General features: G+C 38.5%; 2 protein-coding genes and 1 long non-coding RNA gene across 6 annotated transcripts; 2 read left to right on the top strand and 1 right to left on the bottom strand.

Annotated features, from left to right (window-relative positions):
- Positions 1-218: 218 nt before the first annotated feature.
- Positions 219-5,623, top strand: LOC309713987. The gene is made up of 6 exons (XR_014278773.1): positions 219-1,438; positions 2,082-2,992; positions 3,261-3,357; positions 3,731-3,841; positions 4,290-4,452; positions 4,785-5,623. It is a non-coding gene; the product is annotated as an uncharacterized lncRNA (long non-coding RNA).
- Positions 5,624-7,232: 1,609 nt separating this feature from the next.
- LOC309713979 (uncharacterized protein) lies at positions 7,233-11,338 on the bottom strand. Of its 3 annotated transcripts, XM_082545998.1 has the most exons (13): positions 11,313-11,338; positions 10,956-11,041; positions 10,775-10,807; positions 10,589-10,678; positions 10,106-10,177; positions 9,911-9,999; positions 9,696-9,798; positions 9,332-9,434; positions 9,200-9,252; positions 9,014-9,092; positions 8,320-8,792; positions 7,927-8,120; positions 7,233-7,818 (listed from the first exon to the last, which is right to left on the bottom strand). In XM_082545998.1, the coding sequence occupies exons 1-13, from the start codon at positions 11,317-11,319 to the stop codon at positions 7,674-7,676; spliced, it is 1,527 nt and encodes a 508-aa protein (XP_082402124.1). In that variant the 5' UTR covers positions 11,320-11,338; the 3' UTR covers positions 7,233-7,673. The 3 variants fall into 3 exon arrangements, with proteins under 3 accessions (XP_082402124.1, XP_082402123.1, XP_082402125.1); XM_082545997.1 differs by lacking the exon at positions 11,313-11,338 and having other exon boundaries at positions 10,956-11,292; XM_082545999.1 differs by lacking the exons at positions 7,233-7,818; positions 11,313-11,338 and having other exon boundaries at positions 8,030-8,120; positions 8,351-8,792; positions 10,956-11,292.
- A 272-nt stretch (positions 11,339-11,610) lies between these two features.
- Positions 11,611-15,697, top strand: rmdn1 (regulator of microtubule dynamics 1). 2 transcript variants are annotated; one of them, XM_082546008.1, is made up of 10 exons: positions 11,611-11,911; positions 13,108-13,213; positions 13,318-13,402; positions 13,599-13,758; positions 13,852-13,941; positions 14,031-14,086; positions 14,916-15,003; positions 15,086-15,116; positions 15,237-15,370; positions 15,488-15,697. In XM_082546008.1, exons 1-10 carry the CDS (start codon positions 11,810-11,812, stop codon positions 15,527-15,529), a joined length of 894 nt encoding a protein of 297 aa, XP_082402134.1. In that variant the 5' UTR covers positions 11,611-11,809; the 3' UTR covers positions 15,530-15,697. The 2 variants fall into 2 exon arrangements, with proteins under 2 accessions (XP_082402134.1, XP_082402133.1); XM_082546007.1 differs by lacking the exon at positions 11,611-11,911 and adding an exon at positions 12,403-12,627.
- The last annotated feature ends 1,001 nt before the right edge of the window (positions 15,698-16,698 follow it).

The raw sequence follows: 16,698 nt of genomic DNA on the forward strand, positions 1-16,698 counted from the left end.
ATAGGCGCTTCATATTATGCCGGAACGTTCTTGTGTTTCTGTTGTTTCTCTGTTTCTCGTCGAGTCGATAACAAAGCGGTACAGCGTTGTCCGGGGTGCATTCAAGAAAAGTGTTTTGCAGCTGTGCTGAACACCAATTTAAGCTGCTGTTGGTGATGCGACCAGGTACCATCTAGTTAAAAGCTCTGGGAGACTTTTCTCTGGACGGACTGTGAGTAGATATTCATTTAGCTTATAGAAGAGCTGCTGTGTTGTTTTCAAACCAGTGTTGGCCAATAAACAGACACCTGATATGTCTAATTTTGAGCTGTTCTCAATCCAAACGACTGCATCGTTTTGTCTAATAATATTCAGAGAAGAGCTTTTCCGTTTAGCGTTTTCTATAATACCTAGTAATGCTAAGGTAAAAGGCTAGCTTCTTAAACTATTGAACACCAGTGTTGGTCAAGTTACTTGAAAAAAGTAATCAGAAACTAATTACTGATTACTTCCCCAAAAAAGTAATCCCGTCACTTTACTGATTACTTATTTTCAAAAGTAATTAATTACTTAGTTACTTAGTTACTTTTTTAAAAACACGATTTACAACCTGAATAGGTAATAAAGTGATAGATCTTTCAGCTCAATTCTACTTTTTCTACATAATCCATCATACAAAATGTAATCAAATGGAAAGGTCCCCTTTTAAAACTTGTTTTATTAGTTTTAATCTTTTAACTTTATGCATCAAGCAAAAATTTAATTATATGCAACATTCTCTGACTGGAAGAAATTTGTTTAATATTTAAACCTATTTCAAATAGATGCAAGTAAAACAAGTAAAACTAGCGGTCCTTTTGCTCTATTTTCACCTGTGAAGCAGGAGTAGGGTAGGCAGAGGTTTACCCTGGTGCAGGTGTGCTGCAGCGGTCAGTGGAAGAATCCACGAGTTTCTCTGTGAGTTTCCCATTACGTCTTTGGGCACTTGGTGCTTGCTCAGAAGTTTAGGGGTTTTTCTTCGCTGTAAAAAGAAGTTTTCTTCCCACGCACTACGGAGGCTAATGCTTTTGTCACTTTTTATGGAATCAAACTCAAAATAAGGTCAGTACTTCCACGATTTAAACGCTGCACGCTCATACTCTCTCCCGCACTCGATATATTATCCATGATCCATTGTTGATCTGCACACAGCTGTTGTCACCAACGTGGCACTCGCTTACGTCACTGTCATGAGACGGACGATCTGATTTCCTCGTGTCAGCATTGTTCCCACATCATCATAATTAATGTTGTTCCAGGTTCAACATTGCAAGTGACCAATCACCTTCTTGTGACGTCATTCCTTTGCGACTTCGAAATACCCGCCTTCGAGTATTTCGAAATACAAGTGAAGAAGCGAAAAACCGCCGCCTGTCCGCCGAATTTGAAGTCAATTTAGGATACTTTCCTTTAATAAACGGTAAGCATTATACATATGTTCCTCACTTGGCTTGCTGTTTGTTTGCTAGCGATAGGCTACTTGACGACAGCATTAGCTAACCAGTGTTCTCTAGACCAGCGTTCCCCAACTTTTTGGGTGTTTCGTGGCCCGGGGGTTGGGTCAGGCAAAATTGCAGTAGCTTCCCTGATCATTTTACAAACATAAGTGAAGAGAATCTGGACTAAAAGGCCTAGACTTATGGTTGTGTGCTGAATCTATGAATCAAACTATCACCTGGAAACATAATTAACTGGTCCATAGCTGTGAAACTGGACATGAGTTCTTGATTCTATGGAGATTAACAGTAATCCAGAAATTTACAAATTTGTCCCTGGGACATCGCGTAGATGTTGTCCCTGGGACATCGCGTAGATGTTGTCCCTGGGACATCATGTAGAAGTTGCCCTGGGACATCGTGTAGATGTTGTCCCTGGGACATCATGTTAAAGTTGCCAGAGACATACCATATGAAAGTTTAGCTTCTTTTAGCCCCTGTTTGTTTTATATTATTTTATATATATATATTATTTTAATATTTACATTGTATTGCAAAAAACCCCACAACAAGTTAAAATGAATTAATGAATATTGACTAATTAAACCTTCGTTATTTTTCCACCAGAAATGGACGATATAATTAGAAGAAGTGTTCTGAATGACGAAAAAAAAAGAACTGGAAAAGACACACAACTTTGTGTGCATGTGTCACAATGCCAGGAGGACCCATTCAGTGTTGTGTTAGAAAAATTGAACTCATTAACCCTTCATGGACATTATAAATGTTTAAATGTTGCCTCAGGTAAAGACAGGAAAAGAGACTATTACAAATTCAACTGCATCAGAGCTGGGGAAAAAAAGTCGAAACAGCTACAGAGCAGTGGGCTGTAAGGCCTATGTTTCATTTAAAGTACTCAAATGTTGGAAAGACCACACAGTCATCGTGCAGCGTACATATGATAAGCATGATGGGCATGATCCTTCGGACCCAAAAGACGCACATTTCAACAATATTTCCAGTGATTTGAGGAGGAAGATTGAGGAACTGCTTTCCCTTGGAACTAAGCCAGCCATCATACTAACCGAATGTCGTAAATGGGCCAAAGAACATGGACACAGAGATCTTCACAACAGAGAGCATTTTGTCACACCACGTGACATTGACAGTGTTAGAACCTGCATGATGAGGAAGAAGCACTTTAACTGTGGAGACAGTCAATGTGTACATACCTTACTTAATGGAAAACATCAAGAACATGTTCTCTTCTATCAACCATACACATCTGACCAAGAACTAATGATTGTTTTGCAGACACCTGTAATGAAATCAAACATGGAGAACTATGCAAAACAGTTAGTATTTGTTGACACCACGCACTGCGTTAACCAGTATTAATTTCCCTTATTCACACTTGTTGTAAGAGATGATCATGGGCATGGAGTCCCTGTGGCCTATGCTATTGTCAGCAACGAAAGTCAGAAAACCCTGGAAACTGTTCTTGGAATAGTTTGTGAGCATTTCCCAACTTCCCCGAGGTAAATAATACATTGACAGCTATTGATTTTGAAATAATTCCTTTTCAAAAAAGTTATAACATGCCAGAATCTAATGCTATAGCTGCAGCATGGGCTGCAAAAAACTTTCCTTTCCAGTTGTTAAAGTTATTCCTATAGGCTGTATGCAGTATTTTATATATCTACTTGTGAGTTGAAATGTTTAATTTGGCATTGAAGTGGTGCTTTGAGATAGCAAAAACATTTTCATACTGTTTAATCTCATTTAGTGTTTTCTTTTTTTCTGTAGAGCATTTATGGTTGACAAAGACTTTGCGGAAATAAATGCTTTGCAGAAGGTTTTTCCAGAGTCAGCTATCCTTCTATGCTGGTACCATGTCTTGCAGGTAAACCACATTGTTTTCTTTTCACGTTGTCTAAGATGCACCTGAAACACATTTTTACAACAGGGTCCTGTTGTTATGATTTGCCTCATTGTGATATTCACCTACTCAGGTTAATGAATATAAAGGGATAAAATGTTGAGTGACTATGTCCATCCATTTAAGACCACAGTGCACTCATCTTCTGGTGGCTGCTTCCCAAAGCTCTTTTTGACATTTAAAAATATGTTTGCCTGGTTGATTTCTGTAATGCACAGGTCCTCTTGTCCAGTGAGTGACAAAGTTATTTTTGGACGTCAGCTTTCTTTTATGCTTTTTGTACAGCTGCTCCTCTGTCTCTCTCTCCAGATTAACTTTTTTCCTCTTACATTCACAGGCTGTTAATCGATGGCTTTCAAAATCAGAGTCCGGGGTCCATGGGCTTTCTAACACCCAAAAGAGAAATGAAATCATTTCTTTCTTTTGTAAGCTGAAAGCTTGCACATCTGTAAGTGTAATTTGTCTATTTCACATTTTGATTTCTTGATTACACTAAGAGCATAATAACTTTCAGTTGCTAAAAAAAGTTACAGAGAGATACAAAATAGATTTTTGAAACAATTTCTAAAACTGGCTTCTTATCTTGCTTATCAAAACAAGTACTTAAGCTGTGCAGACCATCATTGTGTCACCCACTGTGCAGTAGAACTTGTGAGTGGGATTCTTTCACAGACAGATGCTGAAACCAAATATGCTTATAGGTTTAGTGTTCCTTCTTAGCCATTGTAAGGGAAGAAATAATTGCTTCTTAATACAAAAACACGACATATTATTAATAACTTAAAATTCTTAATGTTATTCAATAAAAGGAAAAGGGCTTCAATACATAATATTAAAGATTTCAATAGGTCTGTTAAATGGATTGAAATATATTCTGTTGCATCCAATTCTCTTAGGAGGACGACTTTAAAGCCACATCAGCAGAGTTCTGCCAGACAAGCAATACCCTTTGGTGTGCCAGTATTTTCAGAAGCACTGGGAAGGCATTGGCCACATGTGGTGTGACTACGGCCGTCGCTTCAGTCACGCTCGTTCTGAAACAAACAATGTGATTGAAAGGTATGATTTATTATTTTGACCTCATTCAATTGTATTGCTGAAAAAAAGATATTATGCTTTAATCCAAGAGGCTAAACTGAGTAGGTTCGTCATGTCATTGCCAGAACAGGTTTTAGGCAAATCCTTTAAATTCTAGCAGCGTTTTTTATGTTATCACAACAAAAAACAGAGTAGGTGGATTTGCCTAAATCAGCTAAACCGGCACAGAGCATTCCTTTATAAAAGACGTGTGCAATAGGTATTCCAATTTTTAAAAAAATAATACAGTCTTGATTAAAACTTTAAATTCCTTCAATTACAGTTACTAATCATTTCAAATAACTGTTTTTCAGATTTTTCCACCGCCTGAAATACCAGTTTTTATCTGGCTACAAGAATAGGCGTCTGGATGATCTGATTGAAGTGCTCCTAGGGAAGGCCGACGACTACTTGTCAGTCATAAAAACCCTGCAAGATGTGGGCCGCATGAAAAACAGGTTTGCTGACCCCTTGTCTCAAGTTTCAGACTCTGCTTCAAGACTGATGGAAAGTGGTTGGGCTCTTAAAATTACAGTCAAGAACAGCCATGGAGTTAATGCATATCAAGTCCCATCTGAGTCAAGAGAAGACATGGTGTATGACGTCTGCCCTGTTGAGTCCTACTGCAACTGTACATATGGCTTACGAGGACTTCTTTGCAAGCATCTAGTGTTACTTGCAAAATTAGCAGAGGCTGACAATGACATCTATCCAAACATGGAAACAGACCTTGGCAAGAATTGCAGTGAAAGAAAGGCATTACTTTGTACACTGTGAGGACTTGAAAGTGATAAAAATGCCAAGTTTGTTTGGAAATCTGTGTTTTTTTGCATCGGCTGAAACACTTCAGTGCACTTGTTGTACGTTCTCTCACTATAACACATGTGCTTGCCTGAAGGTGGCTTGTAGCCATTTTAAACAAATGAAAAACTCTCTGAAAAGTCCTCTATCAACTTTGAATGACACTCCTGTAGTTGAAAGCACAGACAAAAAATGCACAGAAGATGCAGTTGGAAAACTAAATGCTGTTTTAGACACAGTTAAACAGTGGGCATTCATTCCAGAGGGTATTACTGCAATGATAGATGAACTGCATACAAATGTCTTAAAAACAAAACAAGTAGGCAAAAGTATATGCCAGTATGAAATAAAGACGACAGATAATGCACGCAAAATTAGGCCATTGTATTCTAGCAAGAAACGTTCGGCCAGCATCGACATTCCAACAGTCTGAAAATGAATGTGAACAGTCGATAACCACTGAAAGAGAGACATCCTCTGGAGAAAATGAAAACCTTTTGGAATACAAAACAAAAAAGAGAAGAGTTAAAGCTAAGTATATGCACAAGTAGACTTTTGTGTGACATTTCAAAGGGACTGCATCCATTACTTCTGTTTATTGAAACCTAAAGCTGAATAGCTGTCTTAACTTTCTGCCAAGGAACAGTTGAAAAGAAATTGTTTGGTCTCTCAAGCAGTTGTTATTTGTGTGTTATTCATTACTTTGGCTTGGTTGCTGTTTTTGATACAAATTCATCTGTGCCCATTGTAATATTTTCATATGTTACTATTTTTATATTGCTATGCATTATAAATAAAGGATTACTTATTACTATTAAAGGTCTGCATTTGTAATTGTTGGTATTATTTATAAAATATGCGCTCTTAAGTTTTTTGCTCCATAAAACGATACCTGTCACTTTTTGGACATAGAGTATCAGCTGTTGAGAATCCTGGCTCATACAAAATAGAAGTAAAAGGTTTCAACATCCAGCCTTTTTATGATTAAATACAAAGTGTAATAACAGAGTTATTGGGGTGTGATTTTGTTAATAGTTAGTCTTAAGTATAAGTTTAATAGTAATGAGTAAGAAAATATAGCCAGAATAATGGAATGAGACTAACACCTGACCTCACACTGAGATTTGGTATGAAGTGGCATGTTTGTGCTAATGCTGACATTGGGGCTCAGAGTTCCTCTGTGTGTATATATTTGTGAACGTTAACTTGGCTAATGTCCAAGGGTTTGACTGCTTTCCTGTTGGATTGTATCACAAAGAACAGGGATAAGAGCACCAGTGGCCGTGCACACCCTCATCTCTCTCCTTCACCCGATCATTAGTGTTGGAAACCGGCATTAGCTCAGAGTAGATTAGGCTTCAGTATAGTGCAAGTGATTTGATTTTATGATTATTTGATTCAGTTTTTTCTGTGTTCAAGCTCAATTACTTTAATAAAATATGTTGAATTCAAACAAATAAATAAACAAATAAACTGTGGACATTACCCTTTTAAACCTTTCTGAAACAAGACAGGTAAAAACCAGTGTATAAAAGTTTACATAGGTATAAATAGCTCTAACACTTTACTCCAGCCTGGCGTCCACACATGTGGACATCACATTTTGGGTTATTTAGACCAAAATACTAAATCTTGATCAACAAGTGCCTGATATACAGTTATGAGGACATTATACTGCAACTGTTCTATCGAAATTTCAAATTAATGTCCTCATATGTGGCTCTCATTTTTCTCAGAAACAAAAATTAGGTAAAAAAAAACAAAACCTGGTAATTCTTTCTTTTTACATTCATCGGGTTCCAATCGGCCCAAATATCAAAGAGAAATTAAAAATGCATGCCATGGAAGATTTCGGGTCTTAGGGGGTTAAAATGACCAGACCCCTCCGGCCTGTTTTCCAGGCCACTAAATTAAACCCAGTCAATTACCAATTGAACAGAATAAAAACCTACGAGGTCCACTAATAGTCCAAAAGTCCAAATCTTTAATAGAAAAGACAGGCAGAACTCAAACAAACAATAATCCAAACGAGGAGCATATATACACACTGGAAAGTAAATAATTATAAGTTATTAAATCAGACTAATTAAATACAGTAAAACTAATAAGGGAAGACGAACACACGGGAAATAAAAATAACAGTGTAAACATACCAAAACTCAAAATAAAACAGGAAAGCTACTACAAACCGAGTGTGACACAATTACATTCATATTGAAACATATGTGATAATTTTCTTTCTTTGTAGCATTTTTAAGATATGTGTTAGAACAGTCATTATGCTGTTTGGATTAGGAACCAATCATTTTTGCCAAATAGTTAACACAAACTTAGAACAACAATGAACAATTTTCAAGATTCTGATTTACAGAACAAACAAAAGTCACAAAAGGTTTCATTATTTAAGAGACAAGATCAAGTTTTTCACACAGGAATGAAATGACAGAATCCAGTGCAGCGGGGCCAAAGGTGTGTGTCAGCAAACTGAAGGTTGAGGAATCAGTCAGCTCATGTTTAAGATTGTGTTGGATTTTGAGAAGAGTCTGTCTGTTATTAGAAAGTAAGATTAACAATGTTACACCAATAACCCAAATACGGGGAAATGACAAATAATACAAAAAAAGATACAACTTTCATATTGTTTTACTAACTTACTTTGTCATATCAGCACTTGAATGGTCGATGCCTTTACAGACCATGTCTGTTGTGACATCGCAGGCCAATCTTCCGGCAAACCCGAGGGCTAGCTCCCCAGCCTCCTCTTCACTCAGAACACTAAACACCGTTACTTTAGTTTTGGCCTTCTTAGGCCTGTCAAGAATCATTGCGGGCAGTTTGGCTTTACGGCCCTAAAAAAGAAAAAGTGCAAACACCAAAAGAGCAGAGAGAGACACACACACGCGCACAAAGTTAAATGCTTTTGTTTACATGGTGTAATTGTGTATATGTTGCAGCAAATGCACAATTTCCAGCCACATTGTCACTTCATTGATACGAGTAACCCGGATTTATTTCAGGTGACATCAAAATCACGAAATGTATACCTACCCCAATCAAACCTCTGAAAACATGAACTGACATGTTCTCTGCGTTGATTCTGCGCTTGATCTCGTCTTCTGTTATTGTGTAGGTTTTCTTTTTTGAGCTTGGTACAGATAAGCGACCATGCACTCTGTAAACTGTACTAGTTCCTTCTGAATCAGTTTGGAATTCTGTATCTGCATCGATCCTGTCAACATCATCAGCAGCAGCATTATCTGTACTCAGACTTGTGCCGTATACTTCTGTTTCTTTTTCTTTGTCTTCAGTCTGTGTACCTTCATCTCTGACTGTCAGTCTTCCTATCTCACTGTTACTTGTCGATTTGCTGCAGATGTTCTCTCCCTTAGGAACTTTTCCTTTGTCATTCGCTGCCTGATGCTTTCCCTGATGACATTCTTCACTGGCTACTTCTATTGCTCCTCCTGTATAGCCACCCGCTATGCTGCACAACTCCTTTCCCTCTGCTGTGCTGCACTGTGCTGTTACATAAAGAAGAATGATATAAACAGCACTATATCAATTTAATTGTGAAGAGAAATCCCCACAATACGACACAGTTATGTCTAAAATAGTTTTGTGTAAAAACTGGATCTTGAAACGTCCACTTTAATTACACAGTCCTGGTGTGCAAAGGCAAAATTACGAAAAAAAAATTCACTTTAAACATTTTTGGACGTTGTTTAGTTATATTGTGACTTACTCTCACAGAAGATACAGATGCCACAAACAGACTTTGAACAACGCATGTGCTTGTATGCACCACATTTCTGGCACTGCACCTGTGAATTAAAAAAAAAAAAAGAAGAAGAAATAAACAAACAAAAAACAAATGAACAAAGTCCATTATATAAACAATCTATATGGCTAAGGACATGTCATAGTGTACCCGGTCTTTGGCTGCAATCACACACCAGCACTGACTGCACTTCCTAGTTCGATCTGCAAAATATAATTTGTTTAAGTACAAGTTACATTTTCCAATGTTAGAGAAAAAGAAGGCAGCTAATTTTATCTTTACCTATTGAGGAAAATAAGTAGTGGCAAAGTCGGGACCTGAGCTTTGTGATTTCAGTGTTGTACTCCTCCACTTGTGTTTTACCGTCAATGAGAGATTGGGCAAACTAATAATTGACGAAGAAAAAAAAAAAAAAAAGAACAAAAAGAATTAGATTAACAAAGAAATGTTTGTTTGTTTTTAACCCCCCCCCCCCCCCCCCGAGAAAAAAAAAAAAACAGAGCAACCAAAGCAAAGCATTACTGCTGAAATGGTTCAATCTACAAAAAAAATTGAGATTTTACCATCCTGCCTCTAAGGCTTTAAAAACTGAATAGGCAAAAATGTAAACATTACTTATATAGGTTAAAGCTATAGTTTTCAGTACCATTATGACATGCACTCCACATGAGTTCCCATCCTGTTGATGTGGGTGGCTCACATGTGACAAGGTCCACTCTCCAGCGCAGCCTCTTGCTGAAGCAAATGAGCTGAGAGATCGCAGTTATTACAAATAAAAAGCATATAGAGAAATCAATAACCACGTTCGGTAATGATTTCAATTAAATTAAATATGTTATGTTAAATATGTTAATTAATTACCTCCAGTTTTTCAACACCGCACTTTTTCTGACCTCCGACTCGCCAAATGAATTCATATAGACTATGGTCCTCTTGGGTATGTCACAAAACTGTTTTGTAAAAAGATGGATATGGTAGGCTTGGGCCTTGAGCTTTCCTAATGAGGGACACTGAAAAGTATCATGCACTAGAGAGTGCAAAATCTGTGCAACTTACAAACAAGGTCCAGTGGCTGCCGTTTTCCAGACAGGCTCCAATCAATTTCTCATACATCTGAAAGATGTTTTTCTGGAAATAAAAATAATGTGACAAGTATGTTTTTCTGTCAAGAATGACACTGCAAAACTGCGAAAGCTTGTCAGGTGAGACTTGTAATTAATTCTGCAGATACACAAACATATAGAAAGTGTCATTTTTGGTTTACATTAATTAATTTCTATAGTGTGTACAAAACAAATCAAGACCACAGACTCAACACGCACCACTCAATTTTTGGTGTTCTTTATCAGTTGGCCAAGACAGAAATGTTTTAATCTGTGTGCATTGCTTTTGAACAAGTCTTTACACAGAAAAGGTTTCAGAAAGGTATTTTTCAGGTTCTTCTGACAAGGCTTCAATTTTGGAAAATGCTGTTTGTTTATAGTGGCAACTTATAAACCCTTTGTGATAAGAACATAGTTACCACAGTCCAAGTCATACCTTCAAAAAGTATGCACTTTGTGCTCTTGTGGACCCATCCAAAATTTTTCCAGTGATTTGGCTTGGTATTGGATAAATGTGAGGGAAATTCTATAAAAATAACATAAATACACCTATGTTTTCAAATACATTACAAAAAACGTAAACATGCTATGTCATTATGATCAAACAAGCTTTTCAACATACCTCACACTGCAAATAGATTAGGCCATCTATTACCTTATAAAACAAATAAATAAATACATATAAATAAAAACAGAACTAAGGAACACGATTCATTAAGTAAATTGTACAATAAAGTGTATTTAAAGCAGAATTTAACATTAGTTTTATGACAACATAAAAGGATTTTTATGTCAAGCGGTACCTCATCTGAAATGTTAGTCTGGTCAAACAGGGATTTCAAACTTGAAATACCAATAGAGTTTGGTCCAGCTACTCCCACAAGGTAATCTGTGAGAAAGCATATGCTGTAGTCAACAGATATCATTTTCTTTTTGCATGCTGCAACCATCATCCATTTCAGTCTTCTAGGAGCTTTGTCTGGTTGTAGTTCTTTTTTCTCCTCCTCTCCCCTCATCTATTAATTAAATTGTTTTCTGACCTTCCTAACTGTTTCCGACCTGTCTTCCCAATGTGATGTTTAAGCAATATATGTATGGTCAGAAGGGGGTGAAATTTTCATTGCAGTTGTACGTGTAACATTGCATGAGTTGACATTTACCTGACATTGTGAAGGAGTCACAGTTTCTGTAAGGGTGTAAGAACATAACATGTGGATTTGTTACACTTCTTTTTCACAAGTTAATAACAATCAATAATTTTCATTCCATTATTTACAAGCTATCACACGATGTCCCTGGGACAACATTTACACGATGTCCCAGGGACAACAATTACACGATGTCCCAGGGACAACATTTACATAATGTCCCAGGGACAACATTTACGCGATGTACCAGGACAAATTTGTAAATTTCTGGATTACTGTTAATCTCCATAGAATCAAGAACTCATGTCCAGTTTCACAGCTATGGACCAGTTAATTATGTTTCCAGGTGATAGTTTGATTCATAGATTCAGCACACACTTCTTCACTTGTATTTCGAAATAATCGAAGGCGGGTATTTCGAAGTCGCAAAGGAATGACGTCACAAGAAGGTGATTGGTCACTTGCAATGTTGAACCTGGAACAACATTAATTATGATGATGTGGGAACAATGCTGACACGAGGAAATCAGATCGTCCGTCATGAGACATTCTCGCAAAAAAATCACGGTTTTAGTAACGCAGTAACGCAGCGTTCCTACGGGAAAGTAAAGGTAATCTAATTACCGTTTTTGCAATAGTAATCCCTTACAACACTCACCACTAACTGGAAGGATATCCTTGAATATTTATTTAATTCTGTTGTTTATTAAACTATAACTTTTCTGCTGACAAAACACCACTCAGTCGATTTTCAGAGACAAGATAATTAAAGGTTTGGGATTTAATACATACAGCAAATAATTTATACATGCTTTTATACAAGCATGTTGTAATAAATATGACGTTAATAACAAATTTATCCTGGTGAAGCATGAATAAAAGAGTATTTCATGTTTTGTTTTTTTCCACTGTAAATGTTTGAACATATAAAGAGAAAAATAGGCACATTTGCATTGGGTAGAATACATTTTTATTTTAAAGTAAGGATATTTTGTTCCGGCTTCAAAGTATTTATAAAACTGACTTTTATCTGCTCTAAAAATCCACGACTTAGTCATTCATTTATTTATTTTGCAACGTGTTTAATTTGTGCTCTTGAACGCACCATCCCCCCGCTCCGGGGACTCTCACCGAGAGGTTGTAAGTTTGTCAGTGTGATGAGTGATCACTGATAGTGTGGACCTGTGATAAGATGGCTGGGAGGATTATAACACGGTGTGTGAGCAGGGCTTTAGTGGAGTTTGGGTCTGGCGCAAACTGCGTAAAAAGCAGAGGGACAAACCGAAACTACTGGACTGCTCTACGAAGGACTTCCACCGCTCTGACTGTAAATAACGATGCTTCTTTCTCATCCAAAATAACCCTGCTTCATTCATTATCACACTGCTTTCTTTATCTTTATGCGAGCTCCGTGATTTGCGCTCAGGAAGGTCAGTGGTGCCACTTCCTCAGAGCTTCATATTTGATATATAGGTGAAGGGGCAACGGGTTTGTAAATGCTGTCAGAGCTGCTTATCCATGCAGGAAGAGAACTACCAGCACTGTATAGGAATGATGCTGCTATGCTTGTCAGCTGGCTGTATAATTAAACTGGATCTCAGCGTTAGTTTCACCTAGAACTTCCTGTAACGTTCCCGTGTGGACTGAAGAATGCATTGACCCCATGGCTTCACAGTCCAGCTCTGGGTTCAGGTTACTCAGGGTCAGCACAGACGCCAAGAATGACTTTGAATGGGAGACAGTCTGTTCTTGCCTAGCGCTTGCATTCACAAGTGTGTTTTTGTGTCACTTCCTCACTTGTGCACAGAGTGGACGGGCTGCATTCCTGTTGGGGCTCCCTGCGCTGTCGTGCCTCGGCTATGCAGCTTATCGCAAGGTGCAGAGTTCAGCTGTGGTCTGCGCTTTAGATAGAGGTAGATGGCAAACTCAAATACGAACATGTGCTTTTTATTAGGTTTGATCTAGTGAATGTCAGCTGGGCTTTATGGCTGAACTAGTGGGTTTTGTGTCTGTCTAGGGGAGGTTTTGGAGCAGGCTGACTACCTGTACAGCTGTGCAGAGACAGAGAAACTCTACCAGCTGCTGGTGCAGTACAAAGACAGGTAAGGAGAGTTCAGAGGGTTTATTTATTCTATTTGATCTTTGGTTTTTTTGTCTTTGTGTGTGTTTTTGTAATACAACAACCACATGCCACCAAAGCAAAGTGTTTTACCATCCACTGGGTGTAAAGTTATGGTTTGTGTTTTCATTCAGTCTGAATTTAGTTGGACAATAATGACTCTCTTTGTGTGTGTGTAGCAACGATGCAGAGTTCCTGTGGAGATTGGCCCGGGCTTCTCGGGACCTGTCCCTCCTACCCAACATCGAGGCCGGGCGGAAGAAGCAGCTCACGTTTGAGGCCTTTGAGTACGCCAAAAAGGCCCTGGAGAAAGATGACCTGTGCTCTGCAGCTCACAAGGTGCGATTGTGGTTTCTCCGAGGCCAACTCGACACTCACAGGATGTTGATTACGAGTTTTAACAGGTTTCTTTTTCGTCCGCTCGTCACACAGTGGTACGGCGTGTGTCTCAGCGACGTCGGGGATTATGAGGGTGTCAAGGTTAAAATTGGAAATTCGTACATCATCAGGGATCATCTAGAGGTGAGAGGACCTTAAGATGGAAGTCATGTGACCAAAATCACACCGTCATATTTAACATCGGAACACTGATTTTTTTTCTTTCCTCTTAGAGAGCCATCGAGCTCAACCCTAAAGACGCCACCTCCATACACATTTTGGGTTACTGGTGAGACTGCTTTTTGTTTTCGTGGGTGGTTTTTTGCTTTTTAACACTGTGAGTGAAAGGAGGGCTCCCCTCTCTCAAACTAGCTCTGTGTGGTTGAACTCTCACACCTACGGGAGTGTTTCTTCCACAACTTTCATGGGAGTGCAGCTGGAATTGGAGTAAATTTAGAAAAAAATAAACAATGCAGTTGTGACTCTCTGCGGCCCAAGGAATGTAAAATGAAATAGATGTCGACTAAATGTGTTGGATGAAACTTTAAGATTAAAATCTTTACCATACGTTCATTTGGTAAAGCTGGATCAGTGTCTGGATTTCAACCAACATGATTAATAAGATAAATGACTAAAAAGCCCTTGAAGCAACTTTCTATGTGCAAATCCCAGAATATATACACCGATCATAACATTATGACCACCCTCCTAATATTGCATTGGTCCCCTTTTTCTTTCAAAACAGTCCTGATTCGTCGAGGCATGGACTCCACTAGACGCCTGAAGGTGTGCTGGAGCATCTGCACCAAGATGTTAGCAACCAATCCTTAAAGTTCTCTAAATTGTGAGGTGGATTGGACTTGTTTGTCCATCACATCCTGCAATTACTTGATTGAATTGAGATCTGGGGAATTTAGAGGCCAAGCTTGGACCTCAAACTCATTGTTGTGCTCCTCGAATCATCCCTGAACCATTTTTGCTTTGAGGCAGGGTGCAGTATCTTGCTGAAAGAGGCCACAGCCATGAGGGAGCGCCGTTTGCATGAAAGGGTGTATATGTGTGCAACAAGTAACATCCACATGGATGGCACCTAACATATGCTGTCCTTTGTCTCTCAGGTGCTTCGCTTTTGCTGAGCTGCCGTGGTATCAGCGCAAGGTGGCAGCTGTAATATTCTCATCACCACCCGAGTCTACATACGAGGAGGTGAGCACCGCCCAGTCTGAATCTGACATCATTTGCTTTCTTACTAGCTGCACAGTGAGTTTTGTTTTTCTGTGTCTTTCAGGCTTTGGCATTTTTCCTAAAAGCTGAGGAAGGTAGAGTACTGTCACCAACACGGTTCTTTAAAAATAATCACAGACAAACATGTGTCTGTGATTTAAAAAAAAAAAAAAAAAGCAGTCAGCCGACAAACATTTGTCTCTCGTTTTTCCCAGTCGATCCAAACTTCTACAGCAAGAACCTGCTGATGCTCGGGAAGACTTATTTAGCCATGAAAGACAAGGAGAAAGCACTGCTGTGGCTGACCAAAACAAAGGAATACCCTGCTCACACGCTGGAAGACAAAGAGGTACACACACACCCTGACTCCAGACTTATGATTTACTCTGTTTTTGTATATTTCAGTTTAACTGTATATCAGTGGGACTGTTTAACTTAATCAGTGCATGCTCCTCTTCCTCTGCAGGTCCACAAGGAAGCTGTGGATCTCCTGAAGAAGCTGGGATGAAGCTCGGTGAAACATGACGCCCCTCTGGACCCTTAACAGCTGCTAACAAGACTGTTTCCTAAAGATTTTCTACTTCATTATTAACTATAAAAACCGAACAGTTGCCGGCTTCGCACACAGAAATCACACATGCCTTCAAGAAATAATAAAACAATGTCCTGTCGTTAGCAGTGTTGGTCAAGTTACTTGAAAAAAGTAATCAGTAACTAATTACTGATTACTCCCCCAAAAAAGTAATCCCGTTACTTTACTGATTACTTATTTTCAAAAGTAATTAATTACTTAGTTACTTAGTTACTTAGTTACTTTTTAAAAACACGATTTACAACCTGAAGAGGTGATAAAGTGATAGATCTTTCAGCCCAATTCTACTTTTTCTACATAATCCATCATACAAAATGTAATCAAATGGAAAAGTCTCTTTTTTTAACTTGTTTTATCAGTTTTAATCTTTTAACTTTATGCATCAAGCAAAACATTTAATTATATGCAACATTCTCTGACTTGAATAAATTAGTTTAACATTTAAACCTATTTTCTACACATTCCAGCACATAAAATAAAATATTTTTTGTGTTTTCACTCACTCTTTCAAACAGATGCAAGTAAAACACAGCAGAAAATAAATAAAGTCAAAGACTCAGCGGTCCTTTTGCTCTATTTTCACCTGTAAAGCAGGAGCAGGGTAGGCGGAGGGTTACCCTGGTGCAGGTGTGCTGCGGTCAGTTGAAGAATCCGCGCGAGTGTCTCTGTGAGTTTCCCATCACGTCGTAGCTACTCGGTGCTTGCTCGGAAGTTTAGGGGTTTTTTTCGCTGTAAAAAGAAGTTTTCTTCCCACGCACGATGGACGCTAATGTTTTTGTCACTTTTTATGGAATCAAACTCAAAGTAAGGTCAGTACTTCCACACTTTAAACGCTGCACGCTCATACTCTCTCCCGCACTCGATATATTATCCATTGTTGATCTGCACACAGCTGCTGTCACCAACGTCGCACTTGCTTACGTCACTGTCATGAGACATTCTCGCAAAAAAAATCACGGTTTTAGTAACGCAGTAACGCAGCGTTCCTACGGGAAAGTAACGGTAATCTAATTACCGATTTTGCAATAGTAATCCCTTACTTTACTCGTTACTTGAAAAAAGTAATCAGATTACAGTAACGCGTT

The sequence above is a fragment of the Aulonocara stuartgranti genome, assembly GCF_965226115.1.
Source record: "Aulonocara stuartgranti genome assembly, chromosome: 9".
Taxonomy (NCBI): Eukaryota; Metazoa; Chordata; class Actinopteri; order Cichliformes; family Cichlidae; genus Aulonocara; species Aulonocara stuartgranti.